Source organism: Aptenodytes patagonicus, chromosome 1 (genome assembly GCF_965638725.1).
Source record: "Aptenodytes patagonicus chromosome 1, bAptPat1.pri.cur, whole genome shotgun sequence".
Lineage (NCBI taxonomy): Eukaryota > Metazoa > Chordata > Aves > Sphenisciformes > Spheniscidae > Aptenodytes > Aptenodytes patagonicus.
Window position 1 is genome coordinate 15,377,230 of NC_134949.1, and position 16,228 is coordinate 15,393,457.

Genomic DNA, 16,228 nt, shown 5'->3' on the forward strand with positions numbered 1-16,228 from the left:
AGTTTGCTGTTTGGTTTTGGTTTGAAGTAGCAACTTGTGTGTATCACCTGGGAGATACATGTTAGTATGTGGAATGAAATACATAAAGAAGAGCAGCTTTCTTCCGTGCTGTTTTTGGCAGCTTTTTTTTTTAGGGTAGTTTATGTATTTGTAAGAACAAAATAAGTTGCTGGGATTCTTCATCTCAGCTTTCTTTGAAGGTTACCCTAGGAGACCACAGAATCCTGTGCAGCCTTTGGAAGTGCATGGTGTTGGGTTTGAAAAGGGCAATCCTAGTGTACTAGCACATAATTCTGGAAATAGAAGCTCCAGAGCTAAATAGCAAGGAGCACAAGGCAATTATCTGGTGTAGTTTTCAAATTATTGTAACTTAATGATTCTATGATTCTATAAGGCTTTCCCAGCTTTCTTGAGAAACTCTTCTACAGTGAAATGGAACTAATTTTTCAGACTGAAAAATGAAAAGAGGTAATCTGTAGAGCCAATAAAAATCTCAAAATTCAGTTTTGACTAACTGCATTTAGGACTACAACCTCTTGTAAACTTAGTTTAGTTTGTTGCATATTATAAAAATGGGGATAACAGGATATTCTGGTTTCTGTATATTTTCATTCTTTTACAGATGTGTTGATGTCTTCAGAGATAGGAATAATTATATTTGTTGTGGTACAGATGGCTTTAAAATCAGTACATGTAATTTGTAATTAAAAAAACCCCAACAGTCTTAGGGCATCCCATCTGATGTAGCTATTTTCTCTCACCAACATCTACTTTTCTTGCAACAGCAAAATTATTCTCTCTCGCTTTTTCTCCCAGTAGCACATAAATACTACCACTGTAGCATCATTTCTTCCTCATCTTCGGTTTCTCAGTCTCTGTCTACAGGACTCCCTGAAAGCATGCATTTACTTCATGTCTCACTGCCTGCATTCTGCCAGTGTATATGAATGCATGTATATGTATGCATTCTGCCTCCTTGGGTACATAGCAGCCATGACTCCTTAGGGAGCACACTCTTCGTACTTGCAATGCCTTCCAGCAATGCACCCTTCTTTGGATGGAACCAGATGCCTCTGCGTGCAGATCCTATTGAGGAGCTGTGGCTTTTCCTCCCCAAAGAAAATCAGTGTTTTGGAGCGGACTTCAGATTCTCCTGAAATGTTAAGGTTTGTTTATTGGGAAATTCGGCGGCAGTGATGCTGTCTCACCTTTCGGGTTCTTTGGCCGAGTGTTACTTACGGCGTGCACCTGTGTGGCCTCCTTGAGTAAAGGCCCAGCCTATGTGCTGTTCTTGAATTTTGCTCTTAATAAAAAAATCATCTTTTGAGATTGACTTATTTGGTGAGGGAAATAATAAAATATATCTTACGTATTTCATCATTAAAACATTACTGTTGCTGTTAAATTTCCAGAAATTGAAACACACTTACTTAGAAAGCTATGCTCTATTTAACTACTGTATTGCAAGGGCTGTTTGTTTGTCTTCCAAATAATAGTTGTGTATTCCCTGGGCTCATCCCCTCTCCTCATTCCTTGCAGCCGTCACGGCCTTTCACAGAGAAAAGATGAGAACCATTTTCCATAGACCTGACAACTCCCTCCTTTGTCAGAGTCATTCCTTCAAACTGTCAGTGAATGTACCAACTGTAAGCTGATAACTAGAAGGAAGAATAGCTCTTCAGAGTAAAGTGAACGGTTTCTAAAGTTATTCCAACTGTAACAAATTTCTTAAGGAATATAGTGATCTATATTGTACAGTTTTACTACATAATTTATGTAATTTCATTTAACTTTAACAGCTTGATTTTTATCATCTTCCTAAATCTGTGTTCTAGTACTATTTAATATTTAGAGATTCTAAGCAAAAAAAGACCATGTACCTTGACCTTGGGTATGATTATGACTGTAAATACAATCAGCTGTTAATTATCCACGGGTAAATTGTCTGTTGTGGATAGTCTGCGCCGTTGCGGTTGTGGATTACCTGTGCCATTGCTACCTGTGCTGGTAGTGCTGCACAAGCACAGCTGAACTGCTTTTAGAACCAGCTCCAGTGCTGCCCCATAGCTGCCCCTGTGTGGGGGCAACTCAGGTGCCCTCATGATGTGCCTGCAGAACTCGGCACGCAAAGGCATCTGGCTGGTTAGTTTTGGGAAGACTAATAATCTGTTTATGAAAGAAGACAGGCTAATGTTAATATGCATAATATAGGAATGTGATTACAATAGGCGTAATTCAAAGTATTTCTGAAAGTTGCTGGACCTCTGAGAAATAGGTGACCTTGGAACTGAAAAGGCGGAGCCCATAGTGCCCATGATGCTCATCGGTTGAGACTTGAGATATGTCACGAAAAAACATGCGTAACCCAGGAATAACTCTTCTGAAATCACTAGAGTTAGACTATATAAAATCATGTGGTGTGTTGAGAGCAGGTTCTCAGTTTCTTGTTGATATTTGGGCTATGTTTAACCCACTGACCTCAGTGAGGTCCTTGAGAGTTTTAACAGTTTTGCCCTCAATAGGATAGAAAAAAAAGTATGATTTGGCTATGACTTTTGTTTCATAACCTCACTTGTGGCATTTGAGTCTTCCACCCAAGGATGATACACTATGGTGCAGGTATTTCTGTTGGTATCTACCCTTTAAGATATATTAGTGATATTCCTGCTCTGTAAATAGAGCTGGGTTTTTCTGGGCTATGGGCTGCCAAATTTGAGGGGTTTAGACATGTAATGGCTGAATTTAATTGTTTGTTTGGTTTTTATAAGGGGGTTTAACCCTTTGCCCTGTGAAGAAATTACGGTGGCTAATTGAAAGTGGGGCTTGTGGAAAGTGTTCTAATTTTTACTAATACTGAAGATTAATCTCCTGCCAGCCCTCGTCACTCAGAGTAGAGTAGGCGTTTTGACTCTGTGTATTTTTCTCTAAAAGAGCATTGCCTTGGGTTGCCATAAATGTGGCCTGAGCAGTCTCCTGATGGGCTCTGTCCACCGGAGCAGCTGCAGGGAGCTGGGTGTGCTCACCCTGGCTTGGGCACACATGGGGTCCCCATGTGCTCTGCAGCATGACCCAGCGTTGTGTATTTGCCTGGTTTGCAGACCTGCAGAAGGCACCAGTTTACAGGTCTGTTTGTCAGAGAGTGCTTGAGCATGTCCTTAGCAGCCCCTGATAAGCAGAACCTCGTGTTAAATCCCAGGCTGACAGTCCCTGACTTCTTAGGAAGACTGCATGTGTAATGTCTGCGATGTGTTTAGCTTCTTATTCCAGGTTGGAGTAATGGCACAAGAATCTCTGACAGTTTCTGAAGCAAACTTGACTTTGAGCACTTAAATTGGGAGTCTGCAAAAAGGGACAGCTCAAGCTGTCAGAACAAGTTAACCATGTAGAGGATGCACAGCTAGGGATCCTTTCTTAGCATTACCTTCTTAGTCTTGGTGCTCTGCAAACAACCCCATAGATCCTCCTCTACTTACAAAATTATGCTGCTTTTATGGTTTGTTTCGCAGGGCTGTTGTGATGACTGCTTAATGCTCATAAAGAACAGTATGAGAGGTAGAGTACAGTGGGGAAAGGAGCAATGGTTAGACAATTGTTGAGTGATGGAAAAATTTTTAGTTCATGCTTCATGTAGTTTGATGCTGGTTTTACAGCCTATATTCTTGGTGAATAGATCTATTAAAACACTTCAGCCTCTTTTGATCATTTATCAATTATTTCTGTTTACCTACTTGATCTGTATTGCCAAAATATTTTAAAAACTGTACTTTTGTACAGTCATCTGAGCAAGGATTTGCAAACATGAATTTCAGTTACCAGCAGATAACGTCTTAGATGGTGGAATTTTCTCTTACATAGCACTAACAACAAAACAACTGTAATATGTCACGTAAGGTTCGATAGCTTGCAGTTTCAATTGATAATTTAGTCAAAACTTCGTCAGGATACAGACCCCTGACATTTCTCTTTTTTCCCCCCCTTTATTCATTTTCCCCTATCTAAGTTTGTAATAGATTTTGGTTGAGACAAACTAGAACATGAAGAGTCGTGTTTAATATTGGAGTGACACCATGCACTTAAACAAGATCCTCTGTGCACGGCAGTACATTATTCAGTTGTGGTGCAGCACTCTTTCTCTTACTGTAAAAAAAGATCAAATGTCACTGGACATGTTCTGAATTTATCTGCATGCCAGTTTACCCTTCATTGGGAAAAATCCCTGGATTTTGCAATGACGAGGTTTTACAATCCATGTTTTTTGTTCCTTTTACATTTTGCACAAGTCCGTGGTGGGAGGGATATAGCTGTAAGTTACTGTAAGCAGTGTTTTTTCTAGCAAGTTGTTTTATTAAACCATTCTGAGCAACCAACCCTCAGCGCAATGTCACTATAACCTTTAAGATAAAATATATTTTTGCTGTAGAGTTAACTTCAATAGCCACGTAGGTATTGCTTCAAGCCCATTCCCTTCCCTATTGTGGTGCTGTGAACTGGCGTGTGTCAGCAGTGTTGCAAGCGGGGTGTTGTTAGGGATGGAGTAGCCCTCTGACAAGGCTGCCTGGGTTTCTCATGGTAGGGAGCAGTCCTCGGGCAGCTTACAGAGCCCAATAGCCGGCTGCTTTCTGCTGTGCCTGCAGGCAGACACCGAAAATCCTGAGAAGCCGCTTGCGGACATGGCTGGGAGGAGAGTGGTAAGCAGGGGTGTTGGGGAACGGCTGCAGCATCAGGGTAGGAAGCACAATACCTAAGCACCGCTTCTTGTGTGTGTGTGTAGCTCAGGGCTTGAACCCACAGATATAAGTGCAATATCCATGTGGTCTGTGAGCGGGATTTCAAAGCTGCCCTCATAGTTAAATCTGGATGCCAAGACTGTCTCTTGGCGTGGTACTCTCTGGCTGCCACTTTCACTTGAGCCTTGTGAATCAGGACAGTTGTCCTGGTCCAAACCTAGGAGTCAGCCTAGCCCAGAACTCAGTAAGGACAGTGGCTAAAAAAAGATATCCAGGGAAGATGATAAGAACAGGCAGAGCAAGTAGTGTTTCTTTCCTGGAAATCTCTCTGCTGTTCCTGATGCCCTGTGGCTCCAGGAGGAGTGTTTAATATCTCTCACTGAATATTTCTGCCATTGATTTGTCCGTTTGTTCCTGAGCCAAGACTTTCACCGCCCGACATGTTTGAAAGATAATTTAATTTTCTTTTTATGGCTCCAGCAAAATGCTTCTTAAACTCTCTTTTGCCCACCTTACTATGCTTATCCTGCCAGCCATTGTAGCAACCTGGTTGACTATGCATCTACTTTGTAGTAAAAATACCAGTGAAATTTCTGTAGGGCTGATGATTCTCTGAGACCTTCTTGTAAGCTAATGCTTCCATCTTTCTGGGCAACAAAAGCATATCGTGATTTGCTACAAGAGAAATAGGGAGTAGTTCAGCTTGCTTCATAAGAAAGAACTGTGGGTGCTGCTTCTAAAATCTCCCAGTAACACATTTGGATGACCTTCACAAGATCCCAGTCTGGGGAGGAAGGCTTTGCCTCGTTGCTGCTCAAACACTGATTATTCACATGAGCTCAAAAATAGTTGCTTATCAAGGTTCTGACATTCTTGCTACTTTTTCTTTTATTTTTCCTAATAGTAAAGAATTTGTAAAATTTATTGTAAAATAAATTAACCTCCCTGCAGCCAAATAAAAGAGTGAATTTAGAAGTATGTAGCTGGAAAAGCACTTATCTCTCTGACAGTCCAAATAACTTGTTTCGAAGAGAATTAGTCTCCAAATTATGTTATTTTTGTGTTAGATGTTCATTTTTTAATGTATTATTTTTTTGTGGGGGTAAAATGTGCTGAGGTGGCTGTCTACAGGAGTTAGATCTTCGTATCTACAGATGATGTACAGAACTGACAGCCAAAGCCAAATACCCTCCCTGAGTTTAGGGAAAACTTTTGAATGGGAGCAGAGCACTATTTTATGCTTTCTTGTTAGAAATATGTCAGATTCCAAATTTTTTTTTTTTAATATGAGCACGTCTGCTGAGAACTGCTGCTAATTTACACGTTGGAGGTAACAGCTAAGCCATCTGATGATGACAGTCATGACTAGTGTCCTGAAATGAATTTGGCCTGTAACCCTAGCGACAAAACAAACAGTTTTGAGGAATGAAACAGCCCCCATATTACAAAACAGTAGTTGCATAAAATATGGTGTCTGCTCTAATAAAAAATGTGTCTAAATTTCTTGTCTTTTTATTTAAAAAAAAAATTGTTGGGATCAGAATTCACGATTAAAAATAACTTTGCTGGTTATATTACTCTCTTGTTTGTTTATATATATGTTTGGGGTTTGCCATAGCTTATTCACCAGAGGTTTCTTTGCTCGTGACTAGCACTCTGAACCGCTGTAGTCAGGTTTCCCAGTGTATTTCTTGCCACTTGGACCTGTCACTACTGTATGTGCTTGCACAAACCATCTGCGACTGTGGTTCAGAAGTTGTAGCTTTGCTCTGTTTGTTTGGTTTTTTTTTCTCCCCAAAGGAATAAAAAGTCAGTTTGTGTCTCAAGCTGTTTCTCTCCTGTTTTCTCAGCAATTTTTTTTTCTCATCAAGAAATGATGCATAACTCCCATGTAAAATTAAGTGGGATAAAATAAAAAAGTTCAATATTTTTCAATTCCATGTAAACATTAAGCGCAATTTTTTAAGGTTGAATATTAATAAGCACTGTAAGGGCATACATTTTTAATGTAGCTGCTGCCCACGTTTGAAATTAGGTCATTCAGATTTTCTTCTTACTGTTTATTCCAGCAGTTAATGTATCACATGAAAGTAGAGTTCAAGACCAGTGTTTCATACTAATTAGAAGCAGACTTAAGGTTGTATTTTGAAGGCAAAACATAAAACTTTATTTCTTTATCTATTTTATCTCTAGTAGCTCTTGAAGAAGCTGGTAAACCTGGAAATTAAACAGAGGCAAAACTGTGTGCTTTAAGATGCATTTTGCAATCTCTCCCAGTTGGAAACAAGGCAGGAGTCTGATTCCAAATGTTTGCAGCATGCAGTTGGAGATGTGCCAAGATGGCACTATAAAACAGTCATTTGTGCTGTGAAACTGGGGTTTGGGCAGGGGTTGGCATTGTTATTGACTTACCCAAGGAATTTTAAAGGTTAGTCAAAGCAAAAGTTGACCTTTCAGATGGGATTGCAAATTAGTCTTTTTCTCTATAGGAGTATCTTTGGTGCTGGATTTCTAATAGTAGGTATATTTTGTAAAAGTAAAATTAATTTTTTTACATCTTTTTTTTAATCCATGCTTGCATAATTTTTTTGCAAGATGCCAATTTCTGTGCTCTCAATAAATAATGGAAATGCAGATCTAAATGTTTCACAGCTGGTCATGAACAGCAATAAGTAACAGTAACTCTTAAGAAGCTGAAAATGCTGTTGAAAGCTTATTGGTTACTATCTACCATACCTCTTGCAAAGCTGCTTAAAAGTTTAAGTGTGTATGAAGTTAACATGGGTTTCTATAAAGATAAAAAATAATGGTTAACAGATTTTTGTAGTTGTCACGCTTTGAATGAAGTATAACATTGTTATGTTTAAAGTATGTTAGACTATTACAAAAATAATCTAATTGAAATGTCGTGTTTTCTTTCAGCTCCAGTGATAAACCGATTCACCAGACGGGCATCAGGTAAGTTGGATAAAGTTGCATGTTTCATTGGTCTACATAATAGTTGAAACATAATGCTGACGGTGATTGTTATGTAAAACATAATATGACATTAGTCGGATTTCTTTAAAGATGACTGACTTAGGTTAACCTCAAATTTGTTAACTGGTTTACTGAAAATTGTAGGCAAGGTTTCAGGTCACAGAACTTGCGTGAAGCCTTCTTGTTGCTGTGGAATTTATGAAAAACCTAAGCTTTTCTTTTTTCCTTTAAAGAAAATAATTTTAGTCCTAACAGAACTGAACTTTGAAAGCAAGAACTGAATGTAATCTGATGCAGGGTTGTCTTGTTTACTTCATAGACAGCCTGAAACAGCAATTTGGTGATCATCTATGCATGAGAAAATGTACAACCGTGCTAGAAATCTCCCTGTGTTTTTCAAAACCGAGCTGTTTTGTGTACATGGTGTGTTGTTCTGCTGTGCAGAGCTGGCAGATCAGGTCCTAGAAGCAGCATTGCCGTGGTGGTGGTGTGTTGTGCTAGGAGTGCGCCTGCCTAGCTTGATGCGTATTCTTCAAGTTAACTTGGTTCGTGCCGGCTCAGAGGACTATTTACCTTATTCCATTATATGTAACAGATCCCTCCAAATTACGTATCATTAAAAATTAATATTCTTGGCCTCTCCTTATTGTTCTGCTGTATCATAGCCTTTGGGCTTCATTTTTGAGGGCTTTTTCTCCTGAAGCATGAGGCCCAGAACCTAAGTCTTATTTGTTTGAAATACTATGAATCTGGAAGTGGGGTGTAAAAGCCACCACTAAATGTAATGAGACTCGTGACTGACTCATGAGAGTCAGCAGAGCGGGAGATGTGAGCTGTTCGTAGTCATCTCAGCATGCTGAGTTTAAAATCTAACTATAAAACGCATTCTGTTTTCAACTGCAGATCATTTTTAGTAAATGTAATGAATTTTGTATTCCATAATGCAGTAAGTCTATCCAGACTTCTAATTTTGCTAGTTACAACCTCAGTCAGGTAGTTCCTTGTCTGTATAAAAATATTAGTGGAGATCCTCAGGATTACTAAGGAACTGTATAGAAAAATGGAGGTTTGCATTTGCAGGATAGGTGCATAGCATATATAGCACAAAGTAAGAAAATGTAATGAATTCCAAATATTCTCTTGTTTTAAGTAATGATAATACTTCATGAGGTACTGTAGTATGAAATGAAAGGAATGATTCGTTAACTAGCACTCAGTAACAGTGAGCAGGGGTTTATACAAATTACATTGCGTGTTTTAAGGAAAGTTTTACTGTGACTGATTGATAGCTGACTTTAATGAATGCAGTCCTTATCACACATCTGTTATAAGCTTTTGCATTTCAGTAGGAGAGTTTGATTGTTTGAAAAGCTAATACTTGCTCAGGAAAAAAAAAAATCAGTTATTTTTAATGTTCCTTTAAAAGGAAACTAAAACCATGTTAGAAGCCTGAAATTTTTGCACAGTTATTGGGGAAATAATTTCTATGGGCAATTAATATTTCATGTGTTGTGGTCTTGTGGAGAGATAAAATAGAGTTATCTTATTCAGAATAATGAGTCAAGCTGTATGGTATGGTCCAGATGTAATCGTGTGAATACACTTCAAGGTGGAAGAAGGTAATACTGTAGTCTACTATATGTACTATTTTATTAAGTTTCTGGCAGCTTTAATAGTCAAAATAATTATTTTTTCAAACAAGAAAGCCCATGAAAGCTGATAGTTCTTACTTTTCTTCTTAAATACTAAATAACTACCAGGGAGGTACAGTACATTTAAGAAACTTGATTGATAAAATATAAAATTAAAAATATGAAACAGACTATGCTGATAGTACAAACATTTTACAGGGATGTTTGCAGTCCTAACTGTATTTTTAGATACTTTTTTTTAATTGAACAATTGTTTGGATACATTAAGGTAGTTAAGATACCTTGCAAGTGGAAAAGCCAGATAGTAGCTGGTTTTTTATGTTTGGTAGCTTAATACCATTCTGTAATCGAAGTTGATCCTCATGTTTAGGAAATGAGAGGCTGACCAAATGAAACATAAGGTTTTTCTCAAATACGGATTTCTGTTAATTTTAGGCTATTTAGCTAAGAGCTATTTTAAAATTTGAAATGTGCAAGATTGTCGATTCTTGAGTGGTTTTGAAGATTTGCTTCTGATGACGTTTACTCCAAGTTAATGACGAATATTCGGAGAGTTAGCTGTAGCACGTGGTTTCATGTTGCATCTGATCTAGTGATACTGCAGCCTGATTCCGAGGGAGTGATTTTTAGGGTCCCTACCTTTGTCACGCCTCTACCCATAGGTTGTCGCTACTTCCCTTGCATAGACCTAGGAGTTGTGCTGCCTGAGGGTGCATTGATTTAAAGAAAATAGAAATACAGGAGATTTTGGTGTGTTGATTTTTCATTGGGTCTCCAACTGATCTGTGCTGTGGCTCCCAAATAACTACATCTGAAAGAGGGGTAGTAGTGGCTGCCTTTAGCCAGTGGTGGGATGGAGAAAAAGCTGAACTACTGACGTCAGTTGAGGCAAAAAGTCCAATGATAGCTGCAGCAAAGGCTCCTAGACTGTTCTGCTAAAAGCTGCTTTTTGAGCTCTTGCAATGATAAGCAGGGAGAAGCCAGGAGAGGACACATATTTCTGCACAAAGAACAATAACTCTCTACAGTGGATATCTTGATTTTGATGTTTCTGTTACTCTTTGGATAATGCCTAGTATTTTACTTGGTGGCACAAGATACAGTTATTTTTCCTAACTGAGCTAGAAATTAAGCAGCCAGAGTTTAATTGCTGAAGCACCTGCTGAAAACAATATAGTAAGGCATTTATTATTTAACAGCTGTTCCTGTTAACATGCTGTGAATGTATTAATGTACTGTCATTGGTATGTAGAGGATAAAGGCATAAGTAAGCTAGGATCAATTAGTTGTTCTTGAATTTCAATTCTTAAAATTTATTGAGCTACCTAATTTAGTATCTCTTCTGTGTGTTTATGCATATGTGTGTATTTATGCATTGTGAGCTCTATACATAAAATACATGTATACCATATTGCTAATGACATAGCTACTTACGGACTAGTTAATAATGCACTCCATTGTTCTAGGCTATGCACAAAGAATAATAGATATAGTCTTAAATAGAGGAGTTTAGCAAGAAGAGGAGATTAAAAATACTTTACAGAGCTAGAATGAACAATGAGACAGCTGCAAGTAGTTAATCCTTAATTTTTCTTTTAAAATCTGGTGGGGCTGAGATGAAGAGAAAGGAGAAAAACTGTTGAGGAGATCAAGAGACTTGGATGGGAAGAAAGGGGGGCGTGGAGGTAGAAGCAGCATGAAGTGGAAGAGAAAGCTGTGAGTATGTTCATGAGGTGAAAAATGAGTGGAAATTCTTGAACAAGCTGAGGCAGCCAAGAGGTGCAGTTTCTGAATATAGACAGATAGTTTCTTGCTATGGATGAGATTAGTTTTCATCCATCTAAGTATGAGATACCGAGGGATGGAAAGCTAATGTGGTTCTTTACGTTAGCAGAAGCATTGGGTTCCTGCTTTTCAGCATCTTAATGGATAGATAAACACGTAAATTATCTCATTAAATACTGGCAGGATTTTAGAATAATGCAACAAAACCAGCATGGGTTTGCTACAGAATGAGCTTAAATTTATACTTGATAGATATCGTTTACGGAGGTTATTTATACGTATTTACTGGTATTATATACAAATGTATAATATCATCTTAATTCAGAAAGAGGTAACAGTCTATAAAGTTATTTCAGTTATGTATCTGCTTAAGCTTCTGAAAGAGTGAAGAGAACCTAACTGAGGTTGCTGTGAGTTAGCCTTCTTAAGCTAAGAAGAACTGGTAGATAGGCTCAAGGGCATCTGTAGGGAATCTCTTACTAATAACAGAGATAACTTCCTCATTCCTCTCCCCCAAACAATATCTAACTTCAAAATACCATTTTCATCCTGTGGAAAGGAAATAAATGAAGTTTTAAATGTTGTTCTCTCAAGCAAATGGGAAAGAGAAGTAGCTTTACTTATTTACCAGCTTCTCCACAAGGCTCTAAACAAAAAAAGAATTTAAACATAGCTAACAGGCAGAGTAGATCGGCGCTGAACCTCTAGGGAGAAACTGGCTTAGGTATATCTGGAATAAACTTGCAATCAAGGAGGTACCACTGTTACGGAAAGAACAGAAGGAAACAAAGAAGGCGAAAACTTTCAGTCGTCTTCACCATAGATGCCGGTAAGGACCTCTCCAAAGAAAAGAGAGAAACACATTATAAGTAAATTGATGCTTACATTATACACCTACTGCATCAGCCATCAACCTAAGTGAGAGAGAGAATCTCACATGACACTAGAGGAGATCTCTGTGAGACAAATATTATTACTTTTTCTTTCTTTTTTTTTTTTTTTTACTTCAAAACTTTTTTTAATTTGCAGTTGTTGAAATTGGAAATATTTTTTGCCTTTACACACACTGCGAAGAACTGTCACTTTTAGGTACATGGCTGATTAGCTGAAGAGGAAAGGCTGAGAAAGAAGGAGGCCGGTTTTTATGCCCTGTGAAAAGGATGTGTTTAATTCATTTAGCCGGTACTCAGATGCAAAATATTTTTGTATGTACTCTTACGTACTGTGGTAATTTCTGATAAAGACGGGGCTGTGTTTAGTGGCCTGTGTTTCCCCCCCCCCCCCGCCCTTTTACAGAAGTACGGAAGTTTCTCTAAGAACCAAAACTCATTTTACTTAACTCTACAAATTTTAGACTTATAAAACATCAACAGTTTGAAGAGAAAGAAGGAGATGCAACATTCTCTTTATTCTTAATTACTTGAGATGCCCAGAAGCCGTGATAATGGAATTGTCTAACACAGATGGTAGTTAATTTGAATTGGTAGAGAAGTCGTTTCAGTTCACTTCCGCTCAAGCCTTACAATTATTTAAATATTTTCCAGCAAGAATTTCTGCAGGTTAGAAATATTCTCTGTTAAACTCAAGTCGGCAGAAAACACTTAATTGGAAACCTATGACATTTTCAATAATTTTAGAATTTTCAGAAATAAGTAAATCTTTTAATCGAAACACATTGATTAATTTCTAAGCCCCTCAAGCTAGTCGTTTTTATTAAATACTACATACACACAGTGAAACACTTGACAAACAAGTTAGTGAGTACTTTATAGCATCATTATGTATAATGATGACATCAGTGGTGGGTTGCCTGTCAGACCTCCAAGCCCGGTGAGTGCCACCGCATCAGAGACTGGACGCACGCATGCACACTTTGTCACACACGTCACGTTACAGGGCTGCCCCTATGGCGTGACTGGCCCGTGGCCCTTCCTGCCCAAGTTGGCTGCGCCCTTGTCATGCGGCTGTGGAGATGGGTGTTCTCAGCTCTCCCTGCCTGACGCACAGGGCTCACGCCTCTGCCTGGCATATGATAGATGCCTGCGTTTTTGGCACGCGTTCTGATAGGAGGAGGGAGGTTCTGTGCAGCCCTCATAAAAGGGAAAATCTGGGAGCAAGTTTGCCAGAACGATTTATCTATTCTTCATCTCATTCTTCATCTTTGCGTAAGGTGCCATTAGGAAGAAAGTGACAAGATAAAAGTTTTGGGCTTCATTATTCTGAACAGATGTGTGGACTGTGGATTAGTCATGCCCACAGTAGCATTTACATATGTCACTGCTAGTTTTCAGTTTAATGATTTCTACAGAAAATGTGACAACCTACTTAAGAAACACTGAGGAATTTTACTGAATTTAGACCATGGGAGTCCTGTTAGTGAGGGAATGGCTAATTGCTTTCTGAAATCATAAGTATGGAAGAACATAGGCAGTATTAAATTCAATTGTTAAATATAAGCTAGTATTTAGGAAGAGCAAATCGATACTGTTAGCCAAGAATAGAATATGCCTCTAGGAACAATATTTCATCTGTAATTTCAATCTGCTTGAATTATACTGAGATTTTCTTAAAGCGATTGGCATACACTTTCCTATGGCATGTTAAAAATTGTCAGAGAAAGGCAGCTAACTGACATTAAGTGCTATTCCCTTTTCTACAGTAAGGCAGAAGCTGGAGTTGTACCAAAAATAATGGTAAGGAATGTAATAACTGTAAACTCCCCTTTGAAATGCTCAGGTAGGAGGCAGTGTTGTTGTAGAAGCATATCAAGTCATAGTGACAGAAGGAAGAAGAACAAAGAACTTTATTGATGAACCAGTAATTCCAGTGTAATTCTTCCAGAGTTACTGGTTCTGCTCGTTCTGAGTGATGAATAACCCCCAAACTGAATTCAAGTGATGTTGGATTCATCTTTATTCTTCGTTACGTGCATGTAGTCAATCCATAATTTAAAATGCCCAGTCCTTCAGGTTTTTTAAATAAACAGGGACATAGTCAGCTGACATACAGTAGTATCTAATACTAAAACTCAGTTAAGCACTAAGGCTGCATTGTAGCGGTGAGGAAAACCAAAAGAAAAAGTGCTGTCAGAACTTCAGGGCGTAACTACATTGCGTGACAGAGCACGGTAAAGAAAGCACCTAAGCTTATGGTAGCATATCAGTGTGGCAAGTTGTGACTTACTGGAGGTCACAGAAGCAGAATATTTTACCTAAGTTCAGCCTGCTGAAGGGATTGTTAGACTGTGCTGACTTCTGCGGGGCTGCAGCTGTACATGGGTGCAGACGTACCGTGCATCGTTGTGTGAGTGGACATGCCCTTCGTTTACTTCCTGCTCCTCTTGCAAAGCAGTCACCGCTTCTGTTTCATGCAGCTTTCCTATGCAGCCGTGCCTCTTCCACCATATTCTGCAGCTGCCTCAATTGCTAATCGCTGAGAACATAGTCCCTTCTTGATTTTGTGATTTTGCACAAATGCATTGTATAGTCTGTACTCTCCACTCCTTACAGAGAATATTGTCTTTCCTTGTCATGGTCTCTCTTACAGTTACCATCATTGTAACACTTAAATCCTTTGCAAACCTTGAGGAATTACCCAACACCCATTTCCATTAACGAATGAGGAGTATCCCGAGTTTATAGGAGCTGAAGCATCGATATTCAAGTCAGAATGTGTATCACTAATTTTGCCTGCATCAGAAATGGAATACCCTACAAGCAATCCCTGTTTTCTTTCCATGAAGCACTTAGCATCATAACTCCTACAGCGTACAGCTGTAATTGTATGTGTGCAGCAGTTTAAAGATAAGGTGATCATACCTCTTTGCCCTGTGGTATGTCTACACTGTATTTTTTTCTGTGTGCCATAGTGAAACTTGCAACTCGTATATTCCGTCTGCTCTTGCAGGGTTATCCCATGGCCAATGGCACAGGGAGAAACGAGCCACAGAGTTTTCCCAAGAATAGCCCCTGATATCAGGTGCCACAAGAGCCAGTGGGACTTGTCTCTGGACTGAGCTTAGGCTGCTGTATAACAATATGGGCATGATGCACTGAGCTGTAGGCACGTTATAGCCACTGGGTCAGGGAGAGTGCTGTGCTTCAGTCTGGTCCGGGTCCTGCTGAAAGCACATGTTTAACTCTTGAGAATGAAGAACTGATTTCAGTGGCCTGCCCCACAACACTTCTGGGTCTTTGGAAAGCGAGCAATCGAAGCTGTTTCCCACCCAATCCATAACCAAGTGATCCAGCTTCCTTTCTTTAGTTTCTCTTGTGTAGCTTATTTGCTGTGCACTTCACAAGTTCTGCTGCAAATGAGAGAGTCACAGAAACGAGTTTAATTTGCTCTGTCTAGTCTCCTCTTATATTTTCTGGGAATTTGAGAAAGGTTCCTGTAGAAAAATGATGTAATAACATAGGCTTAGGGATGCTTAGACAGCATGCACATTTGCTTCCCGATGCTGACCACTGTTTTTGTTCAGAATGTCTAATAAAATAAATCATGACGTTAAACTTGGAGTACTTGTTCCTGACCTGTTGTTACCTTGAGATTTGTTGCTTTTGATGCAGATCTGAAGAAGGGCTTGTGTGCTCAGAAGCTTGTCTGCCTTCTTCCTGGTTCAGTTGTTTTAGCTGTTCTAGTGAAAGATTCTGGCCGTGAAACTTTTTCTTCTCTAGATTGCATTGCATCTATATCATAACTATTCCATACTACAGTGTATAGTTGGACAGTAGTAACCTTATTCAAAAGAAAACAAAATTTAGGCTATCTGTGCATTACTTCTGGAACTTTTAAAGTGGTTCACTTTCAACATTCATTTATTCCTTTTTTAAACCTCCAAAATCTGAAACATAGATTCTAGCAGGTTGTATCAAAGCGTTTCCTTGTATAGATCATCAGCAGGGGTTGAATATGAATTTTTTGGAGCCCATTTATGGAGCCGAGTTACAGAAATAGGCTAACTGCTGCAAATTAGTCATGCCAGATTTTAGATATGGCTATACTTAAGCTGTTTTGTCATAACACTTTAACACTAAGCTTAATAAAAGAAGAAGAGATTTAGTAGATGCATACTATAAGGCAAAG

At 38.9% G+C, this 16,228-nt stretch overlaps 1 protein-coding gene across 1 annotated transcript in view; it reads left to right on the top strand.

The window, feature by feature from the left end:
- The window catches only part of PRKAR2B (protein kinase cAMP-dependent type II regulatory subunit beta), a 99,004-nt gene that overhangs the window by 21,342 nt on the left and 61,434 nt on the right, over positions 1-16,228 (top strand). Inside the window, exon 2 of the mRNA XM_076328628.1 lies at positions 7,650-7,685. Coding sequence (XP_076184743.1) covers positions 7,650-7,685 — 36 coding nt within the window. The remainder of the gene's footprint in view (positions 1-7,649; positions 7,686-16,228) is intronic.